Below are 19,305 nucleotides of genomic sequence, written 5' to 3'. Positions count from 1 at the left end.
TCAAGTGAATTTTGTTTTTTATTCCAGAAAAATGTATTTTACCATTTAATTCCAACCGAACAAAAAGTCCCTTCGACAGTTTGGCCTTATCAGACACGTCATACTTTAAATTGTAAATATTGCTGATCAGAAAGAAACAACATTATTGCCTAAGAAATCATCCCGTCTTTCTACAGTTATTCATATTCTATCAAATTAGACACAATCTGGTACCAGCACTACAAAGCAGCCTATGTTAGTGGAGACTTTACATGAGAACACCTCCTCTACATCCCTGCAGACACCACTGCACGGGGCTGCACGGAGCTGCACGGAGCTGCACGGAGCTGCACAGAGCTGCACGGAGCTGCACGGAGCTGCACAGACCTGCACAGACCTGCACAGAGCTGCACGGAGCTGCACAGAGCTGCACGGAGCTGCACGGAGCTGCTCTTGAATGATGGTGGAGACCACTAACCCTGAACTCTCCTGAAGAAAACGTCACCCCGACCTTGGGTCAAAGTCATACGATGATTTGTTAGTAACAACTACAGAACACCATTTGTCAATGTGACTGGTGTAAAGGTGCAACACAGGAGCAGCTGTGTGCACAGGATTCAAAACCAGTAAATCTGGTCTTTACAGCATTAGCCCTGTAATTGTAGTATAGTACTGCCTGTGAGAACTCTAATACGTGGTTATAACACGAGCTGGCTCGAGTGCTGAAATGCTTTTTTTAACGAATCACAACCATAGAAATCATTCAAAGTGCTGCAGTATGTTTCTATTATCTACACCTGCTTCTCTTGTGCAGGGTCACAGGGAGCTGGAGTACACCCCCCCCCCAGCACACAACATCTGCTTTAAGATCTGTTAGTTGAATACATTTCGGGATTCTGTTTTCGATCTTCAAATCACTTTCAGGACTAGAACTAGCATACATGTAAAACAGCCCTCACAGGTCCAGCTGAATGAACTGCGGGTGGGCGTCACCTGTTAGCCTTTGTAGTAACTGTGAATTGCAGTTTTTAATATTTGCATTGTGTCATCCTCTGGAAAAATGATTAAGCTACTGTACATCATGCTGACATCTCCACACCAGACTGCCCCACCACCCTCCACACACACTGAATGTACCCAGTGTTACGTTTTCCATCAGTGCACCATTCAGTGTTGCCTTATAGCGCACATCCAATTACTATCACTACTTCTAATAATAACATTAATTTCTATATCAAACTGTATCAGAAAACAACCCTACCTTGGCAGCTGTGATGGACAAACAATACATCGTACAGAGTGCTGTATATGTGTGTAAACACTGTGAATGTGTGAAGATTAAACGGTGCTTCTGGATTGTATCCAGACTGCTGCCGCTGTGATGCTCATTCATTTCCACTAGCTGAGCACATATTGAACTATTGGCATAATGGAAAGGAGCGACTATGCCTCTTGCAGATGTTGCACTTGGTCACACTTTAATTAGTACATGTCTTGACCACATCGAAGCCTCATTCATGGGAACAGATCTGCCTGGAAGACCCTGTTCAACACACACCAGTTCAAAGTGGAGACCACGAGAACTGTGGTCGGTCAGCCGGGGCCGCTCGCGTTTTCTCCTACAAGTTTCCGCCGCTGGTGGAGATTACTCTGTAATCTTCTCCTTTTCAGTAACACACATCTAGCAAAGTCCTTTCCACCGTAAACCTGCTCACCACGATCACCGCTCTCCATCACAGTGAGTGAGAGAAAAACTGTGATTGCATGGCAGCAGTTTCCTACTCAGTCATGAGGTGAAAAAGTTACCTGGATGTAACACAGACGACACATCCAATCAAAACCTTTACCAAAGGAATCTCTGATGGGACTGCAGTTAACCCTTTGTGTCATGTATAATCAAAACAAAGTGCATGTCAGCATTTGTGCAGCACATGGAAGCAGATGGAGAAGACATATGAAACCTTTTCGCTCTGATGTGCTCGGATGCACACGCACATACACGTCTGTCCATCGATCTACTGACCCTCGTTGTTATTGGACATGTCGCGTCATTTCTTTCTTATCAATCCATCAAAATCTCATTCTCTCTGTATGACTGTGTGGGCGCCCCCAACACGAGACAGCTAAAACCAATAGAGGATATAATTGTCTCTCCCATGCACATACAGCAGCTCAGACACACACTCAGATATTGAGCTGAGATTGGTGATTGGCCATGGCACCACGCTCCACACTGCTCTCTCTCTGTGACCATCATTAGCATGATTACCAGGATTATATGAGCAGAGCCGAGTTCCTCGGGCCCCCGCTGCTTGCGCTATACTGTCGGGCTGAACCAGTAATGGAGGTTGGCCTTGATTTCCCCATGGATAGATTCCTCCATTACACTGCAAGATGACGAGCCTACAACTGCCATCGCCAGCTCTCCTCACAATTACAACGGTGCAGGGAGAGCAGAACAGGCCTGCAGCCATTCCAATAAGCATCTGCTGATTATGAGTTGATTAATACAATGACCAGGCAAGCATGGCCGCCTGTTAGCTGCGGTGCAGTTTCCTGCTGTTCACTTCCTGGCAGCCTGAAAAGGGGATTCACTGAGTCATTATCACTTTCCCAGACTAATATCTCAGACCTTTCTCTCTCTCTGTGTCTACAGCCGACGTGTTGATGAAGAGGTGCTAACATCTAATGAGCTAGCACATTTAGGAGCTCCCAGGCTACATGCGCGAGTCCCTGAGGTTCGTGTGGCCTCCAAGCTGGTTGGACGAGTTCTAACTTCAGTTGAACACTCCATGACTTTCTTTCACACACAGCAGCTCACACAAATTAATTCTCAAGTAAAATGAGGGTGGGGAGTCAAAACAACCCGAGCATCTTACGTAACAGTTGGAAAAGCAATCAGAGGAATCTATATAATTAAATGCTGTTGAAACACAGAATGCATGTCAGAGGTCAGTGAGTCTGGAAGCACTCAGCCGAGTGTTGACATTATGCTAATATAGTTAGCTTTCAGTAGTCCAGTTTATGCCAACATGATGTGTGCTAATCATAAAGTCAAATCAAAGTTACATTTTGTACATTTATAACCCAGATACCCCTCGCAGAGATCAGGCTGAAACCAGCCGGGCTGAGAACTGACGGAGCAGCGGTGCAGACGATATATATATATAATCACCAGTTACGGACATGGTTCACATACTGAATACTGTAGCACTCAGGTCTGTCATATGTAAATAAGTGAACAATTATTCTTCATGTCCCCTTACCTGAAAAATCTACCCATAAAATATTAATTAATATTACATTTTTGATCAATTCCCCAAGTTTACATTTTCCCAAAGATTATTGAAAACCTACAGAGACTAAACGCCTCACACGTAATGACGTTTTAGTCCAGGAAGCCAGAGAGGAGCACAGCGTGAAGGACTGAGGCACCACACCGCAACACATTCCTGCATGTTTCTGCACCAGAAGAGAAATGAATATTCATCAGGAAGAGTTGCCTTACTAATTTCTTTCTTTATGTATCCCTTTCTTACATAGCGACAGTAGAGAGATGACAAGAAAGGAGTTGAGAGACACCAGGAACATGCAGCAAAGGTCGCCGGCCAGATCCGAACTGGGAGTGTTGCGGTACATGATCAGCAGATTAACCTCTAGGCCACCAGGGCGCCCCCTTGCTTTGCTAATTTAAGCTGCAATCCACACAGAAAAAGGAAAGAAATGGAGCAAAAAAACTCTAAATTTGGATGAGATGGCGAATGGAGGGCAAACTCTGCAGGAAGAGCTAGAGGAGAGAGTCAGGTTGACCTCAGCTGAGCTGCAGCTCTCAACTGAAACCTGATCAAGAGTGAAACAAAAGCTACTCTCTCAGTTTCAGCGCCATTTTAGTTTTACTATTATTTCTCCCGCTCACACGTGATGTCAGCGAGTCCTGATTCCAGCGAAATAACAAACAGAGAACAATCGGAACGAGAACATCGGACAGCGAACGAGTCAAAAGGTATGACTTGCATCTCCTGTGTCTTCCTGCCATTAATGGTGAAAGCCAAGGAGGACATTGTCTCAGTGGGAGACGTCTCCTCCTGTTGCAAAACCTCCTGTTTGTTTCCTCTCATGTCCATCAAGTTCAATGATTAAAATTATGAACTTATCTTTAATTCAGCCAACAGTTCACATTTAGGGAGAAAATGTAATATTTAAAATTTCCATCAGATGGAGCTATTCAGTTGAAGTGAATGAAGCTGGTTACATCTGGCTGCTGTCAGACCAAACAGCTGGATATGGGCTTCTTTTCATATCATTTTAAGCACACTGTATCTGCTACAGGGCGGCTGCTCAAGTTCCCAACTGAAGAGGACACTAAGACTGTGTGTTTAGACGCGGTTTAAAAAGAGATTTAAAGCTGCACAAAACGAAATCCTTCGCACTGTCGCGTTTTCATGACAGCCGGAGGCAAGACTTGTTAAATTCTCTAGATTTGACAGCCATGGAGACAAATTCTGTTCGAAGCTCTCCTGTAGCTTTTCTATCGTGTTACGGATGTTTAGCATGTTCTTGACGCCTGGAAGCCGCCTTGGTTCACTTGAGCTTTATCCAAAATTGCTTCCTATTTGAAACCTTTGTATCCTGAATTGAAATATGAATAGAAAATAGAAAAGCAATGGAGCGACAAACAGTCAAAGTGAGTCCCTTACATTTTATAAAAGAAATCCCACAATGCATTGCTTTGCCTGTACTTATGAGATGACAGATGGGTAAATTACAGTTATGTGAAACTACACTGTCAGTGGTGACGCAAAACAGCGATGATTCATAAGTTCCCGGAACCTCAATTTACTGCTGGCAACAGTATTTATAGTTTCTATAGTGATTTTCATGTGGAAAACACTGAGCGAGGGAATGATTTCAGATTTACATGTTTATTGTTACACTGTCATGGAATGTAGTTGAGCGGTTACGTGTTCCTCTTTAGTTAGCGTTAGCAGTCATCACATGGAAAACACGACATAAACTGCACGCACAGTTTATGTCACCTTCAGTTTCAGTCACTGTTTTTCGGATCTTTCCACCATTAAAAAGCTGCAAGAAGTTCCAGCGTGCAAAGCTGAAGAGATCAGATCTGTGCTCAGAAAGTCTGAAGCACAAGTTCTGTAACGCTGCAAACATTTCAGGTACAAATCAGTTACTACAGATGTTTAAACACAAGTTTCAAGTTTGCAAAATGAATGATTTTGCATCACTGTTATATGCTTTTTTTCCAAGAATAGAATAGAAAGTGTGCATTCACTGCAGAGACACACGTGTCTATAAATATTTCCCTTTTACTACTACAACTGTCTTTGCTAGCTAGTTTTTACATTTTGCCACTAGAGGCTTCACTGACATCATAAATTGCACCTTGGTACAAACCTGCAACATTTGCACACATACAGGTAATTACACTGAGCTGCCAGTTTAGCACAGCTACATCTAATGCAATCCAACACAACAGCTCTATTAATCCATCAAATCCTATTAATTAGTGTTAATGAGTGTTTCTTTATGAAAACAACAATAACACTAATAATAATAATACTAGCATCGGATGTAGAAGTGTACATAAAAAGCTATCAACTATATTTATATTCGCTCCTACAGAATCCAGGTTTTTGGCACCCCTCCCCGCCTATAGGCCCCCAGCCCGCTGTGCAGACTCAGAGGCTCCGTCTTCATTGAGAAAATAGCAGCGGATGAATCAAAGCCACCAACATGTTTCACACCCGGGCAGATGGATGGGCTCTTTAGGTTCTGTTTGGGTGGGGGGAACAGCACGTAGTCATGTCTGTGGGTGTTTTCTCCACCTTACAGTCCCACTTTTCTTCTCTCTGTGACCTAAAAACTCGTCCAGAGTCGGAGCTGGCTCCTTCTCCTGTTCGTCCGAACAAAAAGAAAAAAGACACAACTCGCGGATTATTCTTGTAACCTAAATACGCGCCGACCTACCTCCACCCTAAAAATACCTCAAGTGACTGAAGGAAGGGACATCTGCTCCGCCCTGACTGAAGTTGACACTGGAGCTTTTGAAAAGTGCAGAAAAGCAAAGAGCAGCTGCTTACCTTCCTTTTTTAAGGCATTGATGATCGACTTCATGTTCGCTCCTCTGCTACTCGGACTCGGCGTCACGGTTCGCGCTCTCAGACCCGACTCCCCCCTTCAGCACCGCGGACAGCGACTCCGCGGAGAAGAGCTGCCGCGCGCTGCGCACATGATCCCGCTCACACCTTCCACTACCACCGCCTCCCTGGTAAGTCAGCACGACCCCCTCCGCTAACACACATGACTTCCCTCATCCCGCCCCTTACACACCTCCCCTCTCTCCCCTCTCTCCCGCTCTCTCTCTCCCCTCTCTCCCGGTCTCTCTCTCTCCCCTCTCTCCCGGTCTCTCCCGGTCTCTCTCTCCCCTCTCTCCCCTCTCTCCCGGTCTCTCTCTCCCCTCTCTCCCGCTCTCTCCCGGTCTCTCTCTCCCGGTCTCTCTCTCCCCTCTCTCCCCTCTCTCCCGGTCTCTCTCTCTCCCCTCTCTCCCCTCTCTCCCGGTCTCTCTCTCCCCTCTCTCCCGGTCTCTCTCTCTCCCCTCTCTCCCGCTCTCTCCCGGTCTCTCTCTCCCCTCTCTCCCGGTCTCTCTCTCTCCCCTCTCTCCCCTCTCTCCCGGTCTCTCTCTCTCCCCTCTCTCCCCTCTCTCCCGCTCTCTCCCGGTCTCTCTCTCCCCTCTCTCCCGGTCTCTCTCTCTCCCGGTCTCTCCCGGTCTCTCTCTCCCCTCTCTCCCGGTCTCTCTCTCTCCCCTCTCTCCCCTCTCTCCCCTCTCTCCCGCTCTCTCCCCTCTCTCCCGCTCTCTCCCGGTCTCTCTCTCCCCTCTCTCCCGCTCTCTCCCGGTCTCTCTCTCTCCCCTCTCTCTCCCCTCTCTCCCCTCTCTCCCGGTCTCTCTCTCTCCCGCTCTCTCCCGGTCTCTCTCTCCCGGTCTCTCTCTCCCCTCTCTCCCGGTCTCTCTCTCTCCCTCGTGTCCGCTGCACATCTGCACAGCGGAGCGGAAACACCAGCAACAGTAAGCCAGCAGCTGCAACAGCAGCAGGCGGGAGGAGTAGAAGAAGAAAGGTAACCATCTAAAGTTGTGGCTTTTGTTGAGGTCATGTACGTGTTTTACAAATGAACTGACAGAATGCTTAACGAACAGTTTGGACATTTTAAAGCCGAATAAAACTTGCTGTCTAGAAGAAACCGTTTCACACATTTAAGTAAAGCTATCTCTTTTTGCTTACATGCAAACATGATGTTGTGCCAGTGGTGACATATTGCATCTGTAATGATATCTGTGGTATCTGCCTGCTGGTGCATCAGTCAGCCTCCTGCAGTAATAACCATCAGGTCCTACAGGTCAGGATCTATAGCTTGTTCATGGCTGTTTTCTAACACGTCACAAGACAACTAGTGAAAAGAAGTCGTACATACATAATGACAAATAGCCTAAATATGGCAAATCATGCAAAACAAGTTTTACAAAAGAAAATCTATTGATTGTTTTTCAAAGACGGATCATGGATCACATTAAGGAGCAGATGGGGGGCTTTTGGCCCTTCAGCCCACGGTGGAAGAACACACCTTTTCTGAAATATCAGTAGCTCTGTTCGATACGCTGAAGCTTCCTCCCTGACAGTTACAGAAAATCAGTTTTTATTTTCATCGCAAATCCTGTTTGTTTAAATTGTTCAATCACATTTTCCTCAAATGTTAATTTAGAGGCAGTGATTGCTGAGAGGTTTCCATTTGTCTGGTTTCAGGGGAGAGTTTTGGCATCCAGCGGTGGTCTAAATGCTGCCTCAGAGGGGTTTTGTCTGTAAAAAGACTGAACAATAATCTTTTTTTTAATGAAATGTAGAAATGTTAAGTAAAGGAACACAAAACGAACAGAAAAGCTACTTGCCTTTTTTTTTTAAAAATATAACAAAAGCTTCTCCATTTACAGACTTACAGATTGGAATGATGAAATAACATTCAGTGGTGAAAATCTCTTTTACAGTCGCAGCCTCAGGTGTTTACAGTCGATTCATTTGCACACAGCAAATTAATAAAACATGAAAAGAACAGAGAAAATAACAACTGACTGTGCAGATTGAAAAACCCCAAGACACTCTCACTGTCTCACACACACACACACACACACACACACACACACACTATGACAACGCCTCTCTTCAAAACAAAATAAAGATGTGATGCAAATCAAGTTCAAACATAAATGTCATTACACTAAATGCAAGAATAGAGAGGGAAGCCGGAGTATGCATTGTTGCCTGATGTATTGTTTCACAGCTTTAAGAAAGCAGGTTTCATAAAGCTTAAAACCAGAGAAAGTTCATAAAAGAGGGGATTTATAGATTCTATACAACAGATTTAACTGTGCAAGTCGTCTTAAAAAGACTTGAGCTGCTCAGTGTGCAAAGCAATGGAAGAGAAAGTCAACTGCACATTCAGCATACATGAGAATAAAAACACGTTTCACATCCATCTGTGATTAAAGACAGAATGTCAAGAAACAAGAAGAATAATAATAATGAAGCAAATAGAGATTTTTCTCAGCTTAAATGCGTCACCAGTCGTGACCCACTGGAGTCCACTGAACTCACCATGTATGAGAGCTGATATTACCTTGTGTCAAACTTTATCAAAACTAAAATAATATTGAATTCCAAAATTACATGAAGATTTTTTTTTAACACATCTTAAGTAAAATGATTTTTTCAGTTTTCATTCATTGCATTAAATGTGAGTGCTTCTCAGTTTCCAGATCATCTTTTTAAACCACTTCAGATCACATCAGGGAATTATACTTATTACACTAATGTTCCATAAGTATCATCTGACGAGGACGAATAAATAAAACCAACGAAAAATGAATGGAATCGAGACTCAACTGAGCTTTGTTATTTGTAGGACAAACTCACAACTGGTCTTCAAAGAATGCTCCGTATGAGCTGATTACAGTGAGCTTCATCAGTGGACATCATAACAAAATATTACCTTTGATAAAATGTTTACCAGCTAATGCCACCTCCAGTGGCACCGAAATCTTGAGGGATAAAGGACAAAATAAAAGGAATAAAGCAGCTTCTTCAAGAAACAAATCCTTGTTGTTGCTAAGCAACTCGGGGGGGCGGCTCCATACATCATTAAAGCTACACTTACACACCAGCGTGCACACCTGCCTGTCGTGTGATGTAATGTACATTTATGTGTCTCTCTCTGTCTGATTTCATGCTCTGCTGTTGTGTGAAGCCGTCTGGTTTCACTCTGTCCTGCTTAATGAAGCCTTGTTGAAGCTCTGCGTCTCTATTTCCCCGTCCTCTTCCTTTACACCGCAACTTCAAAGCACGGTGACACACTGATACAAATCCATCCAAGAACTGACCCCACTGAAGGGCAACACACCAGATGGCTGCATGCAAAGCATATGTTGTCATAAAGTATGCAATAATGCAGTGATGGGAGCAGATTCCCTTCATGTGCACTTCCATACTGTGCACTGCCACTTCACACGAGGACAACGCACAGAAGGGTTTACCAGTATTTTCAAGATAAAATGCTCCGCTACATCAGCTTTTACAGGTTTACGTGTCAGTCGACCGATGACACCACATGGCCAAAAGTAAAGGGACACACTACATTTCTACCCATATGGGACTGTTGAACACGACATATTCCAAAAGCATGGGCCTTCATGTGCTGCTACAACAGCCTCCACTCCATGGCTGCATTCAGAAACAAGAGCACCCAGTGTGAAGTCCCACACTGATGGTGGCTCACAGTCGGTGTTCCAGCTGAGGCCAGTTCTTCCACACCAAACTGGGAAAACCATGTCAAGGTTGTACGAAGGTGTCCACACGCTGCGTGAGCACATGCAGTATATCAGCCGGATCGTGCTTGTTGGAGGACACTTTAAGAAGTATTGTCTAAAATAAGCAGCACATATATTCCATACATGTTATTTGTATGTAATGTGATCTGTACTGATGTTGTTATTATACATGTGGCACCTGTCTGTGAAGGAACGCTCTGGATGTGACACCAGCAGACACAAACATTGGAGATAGCAGGTCATTTTCTGCTGCTACTGAACCATGTTCATCAGTAAATGCAGCTCACAGCGCTCCACATTATGTAGTTGAATCTAATTTTATCACCAATCAATACTAATGAGCAGTTTAGCCGTTTGTCATGCTTTGAAAGAAAACTTCCCTCAGGGTTGTGCGATCACTTCACACCTCATCGAGTGAAACGGTCCCACGACTTATGAAAGATGAGTGTATCATCATTTACATACATAAGAGAGACTCTAAACTTACACTCTTTAATCAGCTTCTGTATCTAACAGATTTTAAACAAACACTTGTTTTCATTATCAATTCATCTGTTCATTTTTAATAGTGAAAAATTGCCACCACAATTTCCCAGAGGTCAACGTGACATCCTCACATGACTCGTGTTGTCGGGCCAAATGTCCACAATCCAAAGTTTTTCAATTTTACTTTAAAAACAGAGAAAAGCATCAAATTGTGACTTTTGAGAAGCTGGAAACAAATGATACATTTCTTAAGTGAAAAATGTCCTTAATGAACTAAAAGGCACCCTGACATACGATAGATTTCTGCTTTATTTAGTTAGTTCTGCTCATGTTTAAATCTTTAATCCTCAGCCTTCAACAAAACAAACAACGTTATAAACAAAGGTTATAGTTGGCTGCTTCTCTTACATTCACAGAGAAATCTGCTGCACACCGACAGTACTGCGGACTGGAGCCCCGTACAGCAGGAACTACTTGGACAGACCTCCGCTACAGCAGCTCCAGCCAAAACCCATCACAGCCGGCCCGAGGTGGAGCTGAAAATGAGCCGAACCCCAAAACATTCCAGTTGTTGCAGAAGAAAACAGTTCACCTCCTGCAGGCAGACAGCTGTGCTGAGCAGGGTGCAATAACCACAGAGTCACCTATAGAAGCAACAAGGCCCGTCTCTCAGGTATTTAAGTATATAAGTTTTTATTGTACTTTTAAGCAAATCATTGTCACTTAAACCTCAACTCCGGCTTTCAGCAGAGGGTTCTGCTCTCTGGTCCTCTCAAACAAGGATATTTTGTTTAGTTCATGAAAGTCGGAGATACGCAGTTACAGAAAAGTTTGAATAGGTTTTCAAAATAATATTCTGTGGAAATAAACTGTATACCAGTAATCCTTTCTGTCTCACGTGTCCTGACAGCCACGTCAGATGAAATAAACCACCCCCTCCTTGACACCACCCGTCACGTTCCAAATGACTTCTTTTAAATTTAAACTGGATGATTTTTAAAGGAACATCTGGACATTTTGGGAAATACTCCTCCTCACCTTCTTGTTAGATGAGAAACTCTCAAATCTAAAACACTGAGGTCATAAAAACTTTAGACTTTAGAAAAAGGACATTTTGAAACCAAAAACAAATTGTTTGCATGTGAACTATCGTATGGGGGATGCAGAACAAGTCTTTATTTTATTGTATTTATTCAAATGATTTATTTCATAATGTCTTCATTTATTCATTTACTATTGAACACTTTGGGTCTCAAATGTCAAAGAATGAGCACGAACAATCTTATTAAGAAGCGTCAAACTGATTTCAGTTCTGCAAATATACTGTAGGATACTTCAAGAGAAATCAATGCAGTTAACTGTGAATATAAAAACAAGCCCTGATGCATAAACATGCAGAACCTTCTGCCCTGCATGACTGTTCACAGGCTGACAGGTAGATGTCTGTTTTCCTGCTGCGTGTCAGCCGGCGCTCGGTCTTTTTGGAAGGATTTTTAAAGTCATTTTTCGGGGCTCCTGCAGGGATTGGCTTGTGTTCAGGGGCAGTTTTGGAATGAAGGGAGAGCGTCCTCTAAACTGTAAATCCTGCAGCTGACTGGGAACAGATGAGCATGAAAGTGTGTGTGTATGTGTGTATATGTTGTTTTTTTTTGTATGTGTATGTAAGTGTGTGTGTGTTTGGTCAATACATGCTCATACACATTATCACACTCTGCCAACGGGTGGTCTAATACGCCCATCTGCCAATCATTCTTAAACAGGCTTACTGCTGTATGGAGAGGACAAACACAACACGTATCTTCTACAGACATCCTCACCATACACTCATCCATTATGCTGTGTGTGTGTGTGTGTGTGCAGTGAGATTCAGTTGTAAAGACACTAAATAACCGTTTTCAGAAGCATATTTTGGAATTAACACACTGCGCTGCATTCGTCGTTTAAATGTTTGTTTTGTTTCCATCACTGTTGTCTTGGCTCTCGTGTTCAGCTGCTGTGTCATTGTCTTCATTGCCACTAGTGAAAGTCCATATCTAAAAATGGAAATGTGTTGTGAATTAATGGAAAGGAACGTTAAAGAGCATTGTGTGTATGTATGAATGTTTTGCTTATTGTTATACGTTGGATGGTATTTATTTCTGAATATTCTGAATATCTCTATAAACACAAATCTGTATATGAATGCAGAATCTGTGGGCAAGGGACACGTTTTAGGTAACGGAAGCATTCTGGTTTCCGTTTGTAGTCCTAGTCCTATTGACCAATCACGTTTGAGCGGGCTTTGGTTGCATGCAGGTAAACAGTCCGTGTGGCCGAAATGCAACCTGGGAACCCACTGACTATTGTCTGATGCTGATTTAACTTTTGATCAATCTCCGAACCTTAGAGATGAGCTTTTTACGAACTTTTCTTTCAAGTATCTGCATTCAAATGATCTTCAGACGACAGCTCCGAAATTTGCTCATTGGACTGTAAACAACGGCCGGCACATGGAAGAGGAGATCTTGATCCGTTATCCGGATATCAGCTGGCAACACCAGAAGCCTCGAAACAATAGCTGTCTCCCCTCGAAGCTAACTGGGAGCCAGTGTGCGGAGATGAGAGCGGGTCCCTCGTTACATCATTCTGAACTGGTCGGAGGAGAGTTGGGGAGGACATAAAGGCATGGATTACTCTCCAGGTCAGAGGCTGACTGATGGTGACTGTACACGACTTGTCCACAGACACATTTATGCATCTGTAAAATATCTGTGGAAGTAAATAAAAACACTCTTAATCTCTCATAATTCTGATTTAGTATTCGGTAATTTAGACTTACAATAAGTGTTTTTATGTTTTCATCCATTTTTCCAGGCAGAAACTGGCCTCAATACTCATCAGAACTATTCACAAAACTAATTTGAGGGATCTTTGCCAAACTGTCTGTTATGTGTTGATGAAAAAGGAAATACTCCAATATCTTATCAGACGTTTTACTCTCAAATACAGACGCTAAATACTCGTAGTTCCTGTGATTGTTTAACTGTGTTTTCAGTGAGGGGGTGTTACCTGCCACTCATGGTTGGTCTGCAGTACTGTGCACTATTTTTGACTGCATGGTAACACGTGTCGATGCACAGCCCTTTGAATGACTAACTATTAACTACAGCATATAGGTCACACACACACACACACACACACACGGTGAAGGTCAGCCTACTTATGTAGACGGTCGTCATGGCCTTTTGAGAAGCCCTCCTTTCTCCTCCACCAATCACATTGTGTCCTACTTCCCAGCGTAGTCCGCCTTTGTCTCTGCACAGGAGTCCATCTGGAAACGATGGAAAGGCTGAATGCTCCACTGATGTGATAATTCACTGTATTCAAACACTTGAAACTGAAGATCCGTCCTCTCTCCTCTCTGGATGAGAGCAAACGCAGAGCACGCAGATGAAATTACTGGCTGATTGATTAAGAGCTTTCTCAAGTCTCAGAATAACTCATAACCACCCAATTAAGATAATCATAACGTGCAGCGCTGGTGCTCACTGCTGGTCCCTGTCGTGCATTTAACCTGCATCCATCAGGCACCGACACTGCGCTTGTCACTGCAATCTAATATTCTGGCATGCTGTCCAGTCAGATGTGACAGACAGATTATTCTTTGCACCTTCTGTTGATTGACAACAAGATGTGAATGTTTGATTTGAATAATTCTCAGCAGAGCTGTTGTGCAGCAGCAACACAGCATGCAGCACACGCAGCAAACTGTTGACTGTTGATGGTCACAGCCGCAGACATCTGCAGCTGCACCTTCTGTTCACTGACGATTACATGTTAGACGCAGGCGCTGGTATGAAAACATTCTGGGAGGCTGAAATCTATTGTCCTTCTATAATATGATAATTGAGATCAATGCAGGATTGATTCTGTTGTGTGTGCAGACAACATGGGGGGCTGCATTAACACACCCAGGACACAACTGAACTGTGGCACCTATTATATCAGAATGATTGTTGATTCATTTTCTGGTGACAAGCTAATCAACTAATCGTTTCAGCTTCTTCAAAGTAGAGTTTCCACAAAGCCGTTCATGATGCATTGTTTTTATTTATTGATTGATTGGTTTTATTTCCCCTCCCATCATAGCTTTATATACCCGCAGCAACACCAGTCAGCTCACGGGGAAACTGGGAGCTTAATCAATCATTAAAGAAATAGTTAATAATATCATAATAATAATAATAATAATAATAGTAATAATACAGGGGCAGCTGTAGCTCAGCAGGTAGAGCAGTTCAATCTCAGCACGTCCGCTTCACAGGAGCCCAAAGCGCCATATAAATGCATCTCCCTCTACGTTACAATGCAGGGAGCCTAAAGTCCTTTGTTTCACTTCCATTGATACTTTGCTTTAGCGCTTCATATTCCAAAATAAAACTGCAGTTAATCTAATCACCACAAACCAACTGACACACGGGGAATCTAACCATTTCAGGGCTCCTGGGGGCTGGAGATCTGGCTCCCCTATTGGCCATGTCACAGTGGGGAGTCTTGCCTTGACAATGCAGTGAAACGTATAAACAATGACGCAATAAAACAGAAGATTTGTGAGGCTGAACTGTTACATCATCTGGACAGTTTAAGTAAGAGAAACTGTGAAAGCCACAGAGCTTATGGTGTTTAGACACACACACACACACACACACACACACACACACACACGGTCAGTCCATGATCAACATTAAAACACACTAAAGCTGCATATAGCCAGCAAGAGGCTCAACACCACACAAGCTGTCTCCGGTGAGGAGGGGTGGGTTAGTATGTGACTGTGTGTGTTGAAGGTGGGGCGGGGAGTCAAGGAACTTGGGGAGAGGGTTGATGGGAGTATGGGGTAGTGGGTGGGGGGCACATACCTTTGCAGCAGACTGAACCCATGGTGGCCAATCGAGAATCCAGAAGTAAAGATGTCCCATCCCCAAATCCACAGTAGCAACAGCTCACAGGCACAAAGATGTCCCAACACGAGGGGACGATGGCCGACTGACTACCTGAACACCTTTGGCTAATCCTGCCTACTACTCACGCAGCCGAGCACTTGTGGTTGAAACTGTGTGAAGGGAGGAGGGGGGGGGGGGGGTGGGGGTGAGTGGCAGATGTGGACAGCAACAAGGCTTTTTGGGGGTAATCCCGCACCACTGCCGTGTCCCATTTAGCCCTTCACCAGGTCGCCGCCGTGCGAGGCAGCCCGCTGCTGGGCTCGCATCCATGAGAGAGGGCAGCGACTGCAGGATTACATCTTTAGATTAGATTAGATTTCTCTCTCTCTTCATTCATTCCCCCCTCAATCATTCTCTGTCCTCCTTTATATATTCATTTGTTTGTTCATCTTTTCTCATTTTCCCTGAGGCCCCGTAATCCCCGAGCTATCTCTGCGCACCACAAACTACTCTACAGGCCCGAGTCAGTGTCCGAGTAAGGCTCTGTGTTCATTTCTGATGACGGGAGGCATTTTCTATTTTCAGTCTGTATCTACAGCCCAAAGCATCGACACAGCCGCTGAAAATATTGAAGCTGTAAATGATTCATAGTTGTTTGCATGGCTTTAAAACTGAAAATGTCACTCTCTCAGGTGTTGACTCGCGGTCGGCTCTGTTGCCATCAACAATCTGCCTCTCCAGAACTAAAAAGTGAGTAAGTGGCAACTAAGCAACGAAGGTAATAAATAGCAAGATAAAAAAAATGAAATTGTTTGCTTTTTTCATTTTTGTATGTTCGTGAGAAATCTTTCTCGTCTTCTCACCTCCCTCTCGTTCCTCTCACACACACAGATGCAGTGAAATAACTCTCATGCAGTATATATATATATATATATACAGGCATCATCTCGCATTTTAAGTCTTTACAAAAATGAACGCTTTAACAAGCAGATTTGTTACCTTAATTGGGTTTGCAGCCACTTAAATCCAAACTCAACCTAAAAAATCATCATTTGAAAGCACAAAACCTCCCACTTCTCTCTGTGTATACCAATCTAAGATCCCAATATCCCAACATTACAAACAGGGGACAGAAATCTTTGTTCATCACTAACTCAGACAGTTTAACTCCAAAGAGACATCTTTCAAAAGAGGCCAGTGTCATGACTGTAATCCAAATCTGAAATGATTTCCAATGTTGTCTCCACAACATGCACGAAACTGAGCATTGTGTTGTATAAAAACAATCACAATCAACAGAACAATCTTTAAATCCATCTACCGACTTAATCAAATCCTTTCATGCAGGAGCTCACAGAGCAGTCGACACCTCTGGAAACCGACCAATCGGTTCCCACTAAAGGAAATCTCCCACCGGCTGAGGCATTGATCATTTCTCCCGGCCTAATCGGCCCGGGTCGGTCCCGGTGTAAACATCAACTTTCATCCTCTTGCCAACGCTCTCACAATCCCGCGGAGGGGATTATACCGGGAGGTCATTTAGAAGGATCAAACCATGGGGGGATTTGAAATGTATCCCGGGGGAGATTCAGGAATACGCGCTGGGTGGCTGAAGAATAGGCGAAGGATAGATGGATGGATGGAGGAGAAGAAAAGAGGAGCTGCTGCTCTGCTGCTTACCTATATCTGTCTCTTTGTGGTTCTTGATGAGTTCAGCGAGCTCGAAGTTACCAGCAATAATAGCGACCTAGAGAGAGAGAGAGAGGAGGGAGAAACAACAACACACACAATTTATCTTTGCAGGTTCTTCCAGAGGGCAGTATGTCAAGAAGTAAAGAGCACAAAAGGACACAAAACACACTTTGAAAACGAGCTTCTTGTTGATTATACAGGAACAGATCATTTAAATAAAAATACACCACACACCGTCCTTCTGCAGTTAAGCAAAGCTCTCTCTATATATGAAAGCTTTCCCACAGAATACCTTATTAGGAAAAACAGGTCATCCCATAATTGTTTCCAAAAGCAGCCGAGTATAAATCTATAACTATATTAATACTTTTTCTGAAGTGAAAGAAATTTCACTGTTAAAAACTGAGAAAGTACTCAGACAAGTACAAGAAAAAAAGGTCATCAATCACAGTAATGTGAGTACTTTCCTCCTCCAATCCTCACGGCTCTAATCATCATCTGTGGTCAGGAATCTAGTAATCTACGACACACACACACACACACACACACACACACACACACACGTGTACGAGTCAAGATTCACACATGACACCATGGCGTGCACACAGGGCGCACATGCAAAGTCACATGTTTGTGTGAAAGTTCTCTGTTGCTGCAGCAATGATGATCTTAGTATTCTAACAAAATAATCCAGTGTTTTTAACATATACAGCAACTGATGGAAATCATAAAATAAAAGAACTGCAAAGATTTACATGGTTCTTTGTAATTAAGGCTGTACCAGTGGGACAGAGTTCCCCAGCCCGGTGAAATCCAATCAATTATCTCGTTAAAGGATCCAGCATCTTTCATGGTATTTTCTGGTATTTACTTCCAATATTTAGTTGGTATTTAATTAATGTCTGACTGTGCATGTTGGTTTGTTAATAAAATAATAACATATTCCCTGAAGTCTTCATCTTCTTTTTGCCAAATTAAAGCAATTGTACTTCTGAAATTCTGATCAACTGTCACACAAAGCAGTCTGAGCTCTGTGTGTCCACCAGGGGGCAGTAGAGGGATTCCCTCCCCAGCTGGCTGGAGAGGTTGTCGCTCCGTCAGTGACCCAGATCACGCCGCCTGTCGTCCTGTCGCTGCTTACTGTCGGTTCTGCAGGCGCAGAGCTCGTGGGGTGTTACAGGACTGACAGTACGCCTCATGTCAGGATCATAGCTGCAAAAATAGTCAGGTTCATTTTCCACTGATATGTTGCGCACACGCACACGCACACACACACACACACACACACACACACACACACACACACACCTCAAGGGAAACCCAGCAGCATTATATAAGCATGCCTGCTCTGATTCCTGGAGAACAAATATTCAGGAGGAAGAGAGCGATGGAGAGCAGAGTGATGAAGAGCAGGTGTATTATTCAAGCAGAGTTGGCTTGAGTAGTAACACTCTGCTCCATCCCTCTACAGTTGACCTTTTCTTCTTATAAATAAAAACACAGCATTTCTGAGAAAAAGCACTTGGGAGTCTCTAACGAAGATGTTTTCCACTGGTACGGATCCTCTTGAATTTTTCAACACGCTGCATTAATATACAATATATTCCAGATTTATTCACTGGGAGAAAAAGAGGCTTACTTTGAACTCCACTGTGAGTCAATAAATGTAATGTCGGGCTTCTTCATGGTAGCAAATGTGATGTTTCCTGTGAGGGAGGTGGAGGAGGGGACATATCTTTCATGATGAATACTGGCTCGATCTTCCCACTCACTCTGAGGATCTCCCACAGTATACGCCGCGATGTGTGACAAATCAATGACAGACTATTCTCCCAGAGGAACCCTGATCCCAGTACAGGCTTAGTGGATGGGATTGAGTAACACGTCAGGAAGAAGTGACAGAGTGACAGATGAACTCATCATCTCCACCGTAAGTGTAAGATGTTTGAAGCAACTGGCCTTTCAACTCTATCAGCTGTTCAGAAATCTGAACCTCCGTATTATTTGTGTTTTGGACATCTGAGACATCATAACAGGAAATATAACACACTAAAGACTTACTGCTGATTTTACTTTACTTCCCCTAAAAAGGTTCTGATTTGGTGATTTGAAGGTCAAAAGAAGTCTTGGCATGTAGGTTACAATCGGCAAACTGTTGTTTTAACAGCATAACACACTAATAATAGTAATGTAAATGCTGCTGAAATAAAGGTTGTATGTAACCCTTTCAACATAATTGATCCTGATCTCTTGATGTCTCTCTGGGCCTGCCACAACCAAGTCAGTGAAACTCAGAATGCCCTCTTGTTATTGACCGAAGTCAGAGGAGGCACTATG

The 19,305-nt window shown here is 43.5% G+C and overlaps 1 protein-coding gene across 1 annotated transcript in view; it reads right to left on the bottom strand.

Moving 5' to 3' along the window:
- The window catches only part of LOC139297107 (SH3 and multiple ankyrin repeat domains protein 2-like), a 110,009-nt gene that overhangs the window by 61,813 nt on the left and 28,891 nt on the right, over window positions 1-19,305 (bottom strand). The window contains exon 9 of the mRNA XM_070919718.1: window positions 16,957-17,023. Coding sequence (XP_070775819.1) covers window positions 16,957-17,023 — 67 coding nt within the window. The remainder of the gene's footprint in view (window positions 1-16,956; window positions 17,024-19,305) is intronic.

Source organism: Enoplosus armatus, chromosome 1 (assembly GCF_043641665.1).
Source record: "Enoplosus armatus isolate fEnoArm2 chromosome 1, fEnoArm2.hap1, whole genome shotgun sequence".
NCBI classification, from domain to species: Eukaryota; Metazoa; Chordata; class Actinopteri; order Centrarchiformes; family Enoplosidae; genus Enoplosus; species Enoplosus armatus.
The sequence above is the reverse complement of the archived record's forward strand: the minus strand, read 5'-3'. Positions and strand labels throughout refer to the sequence as shown.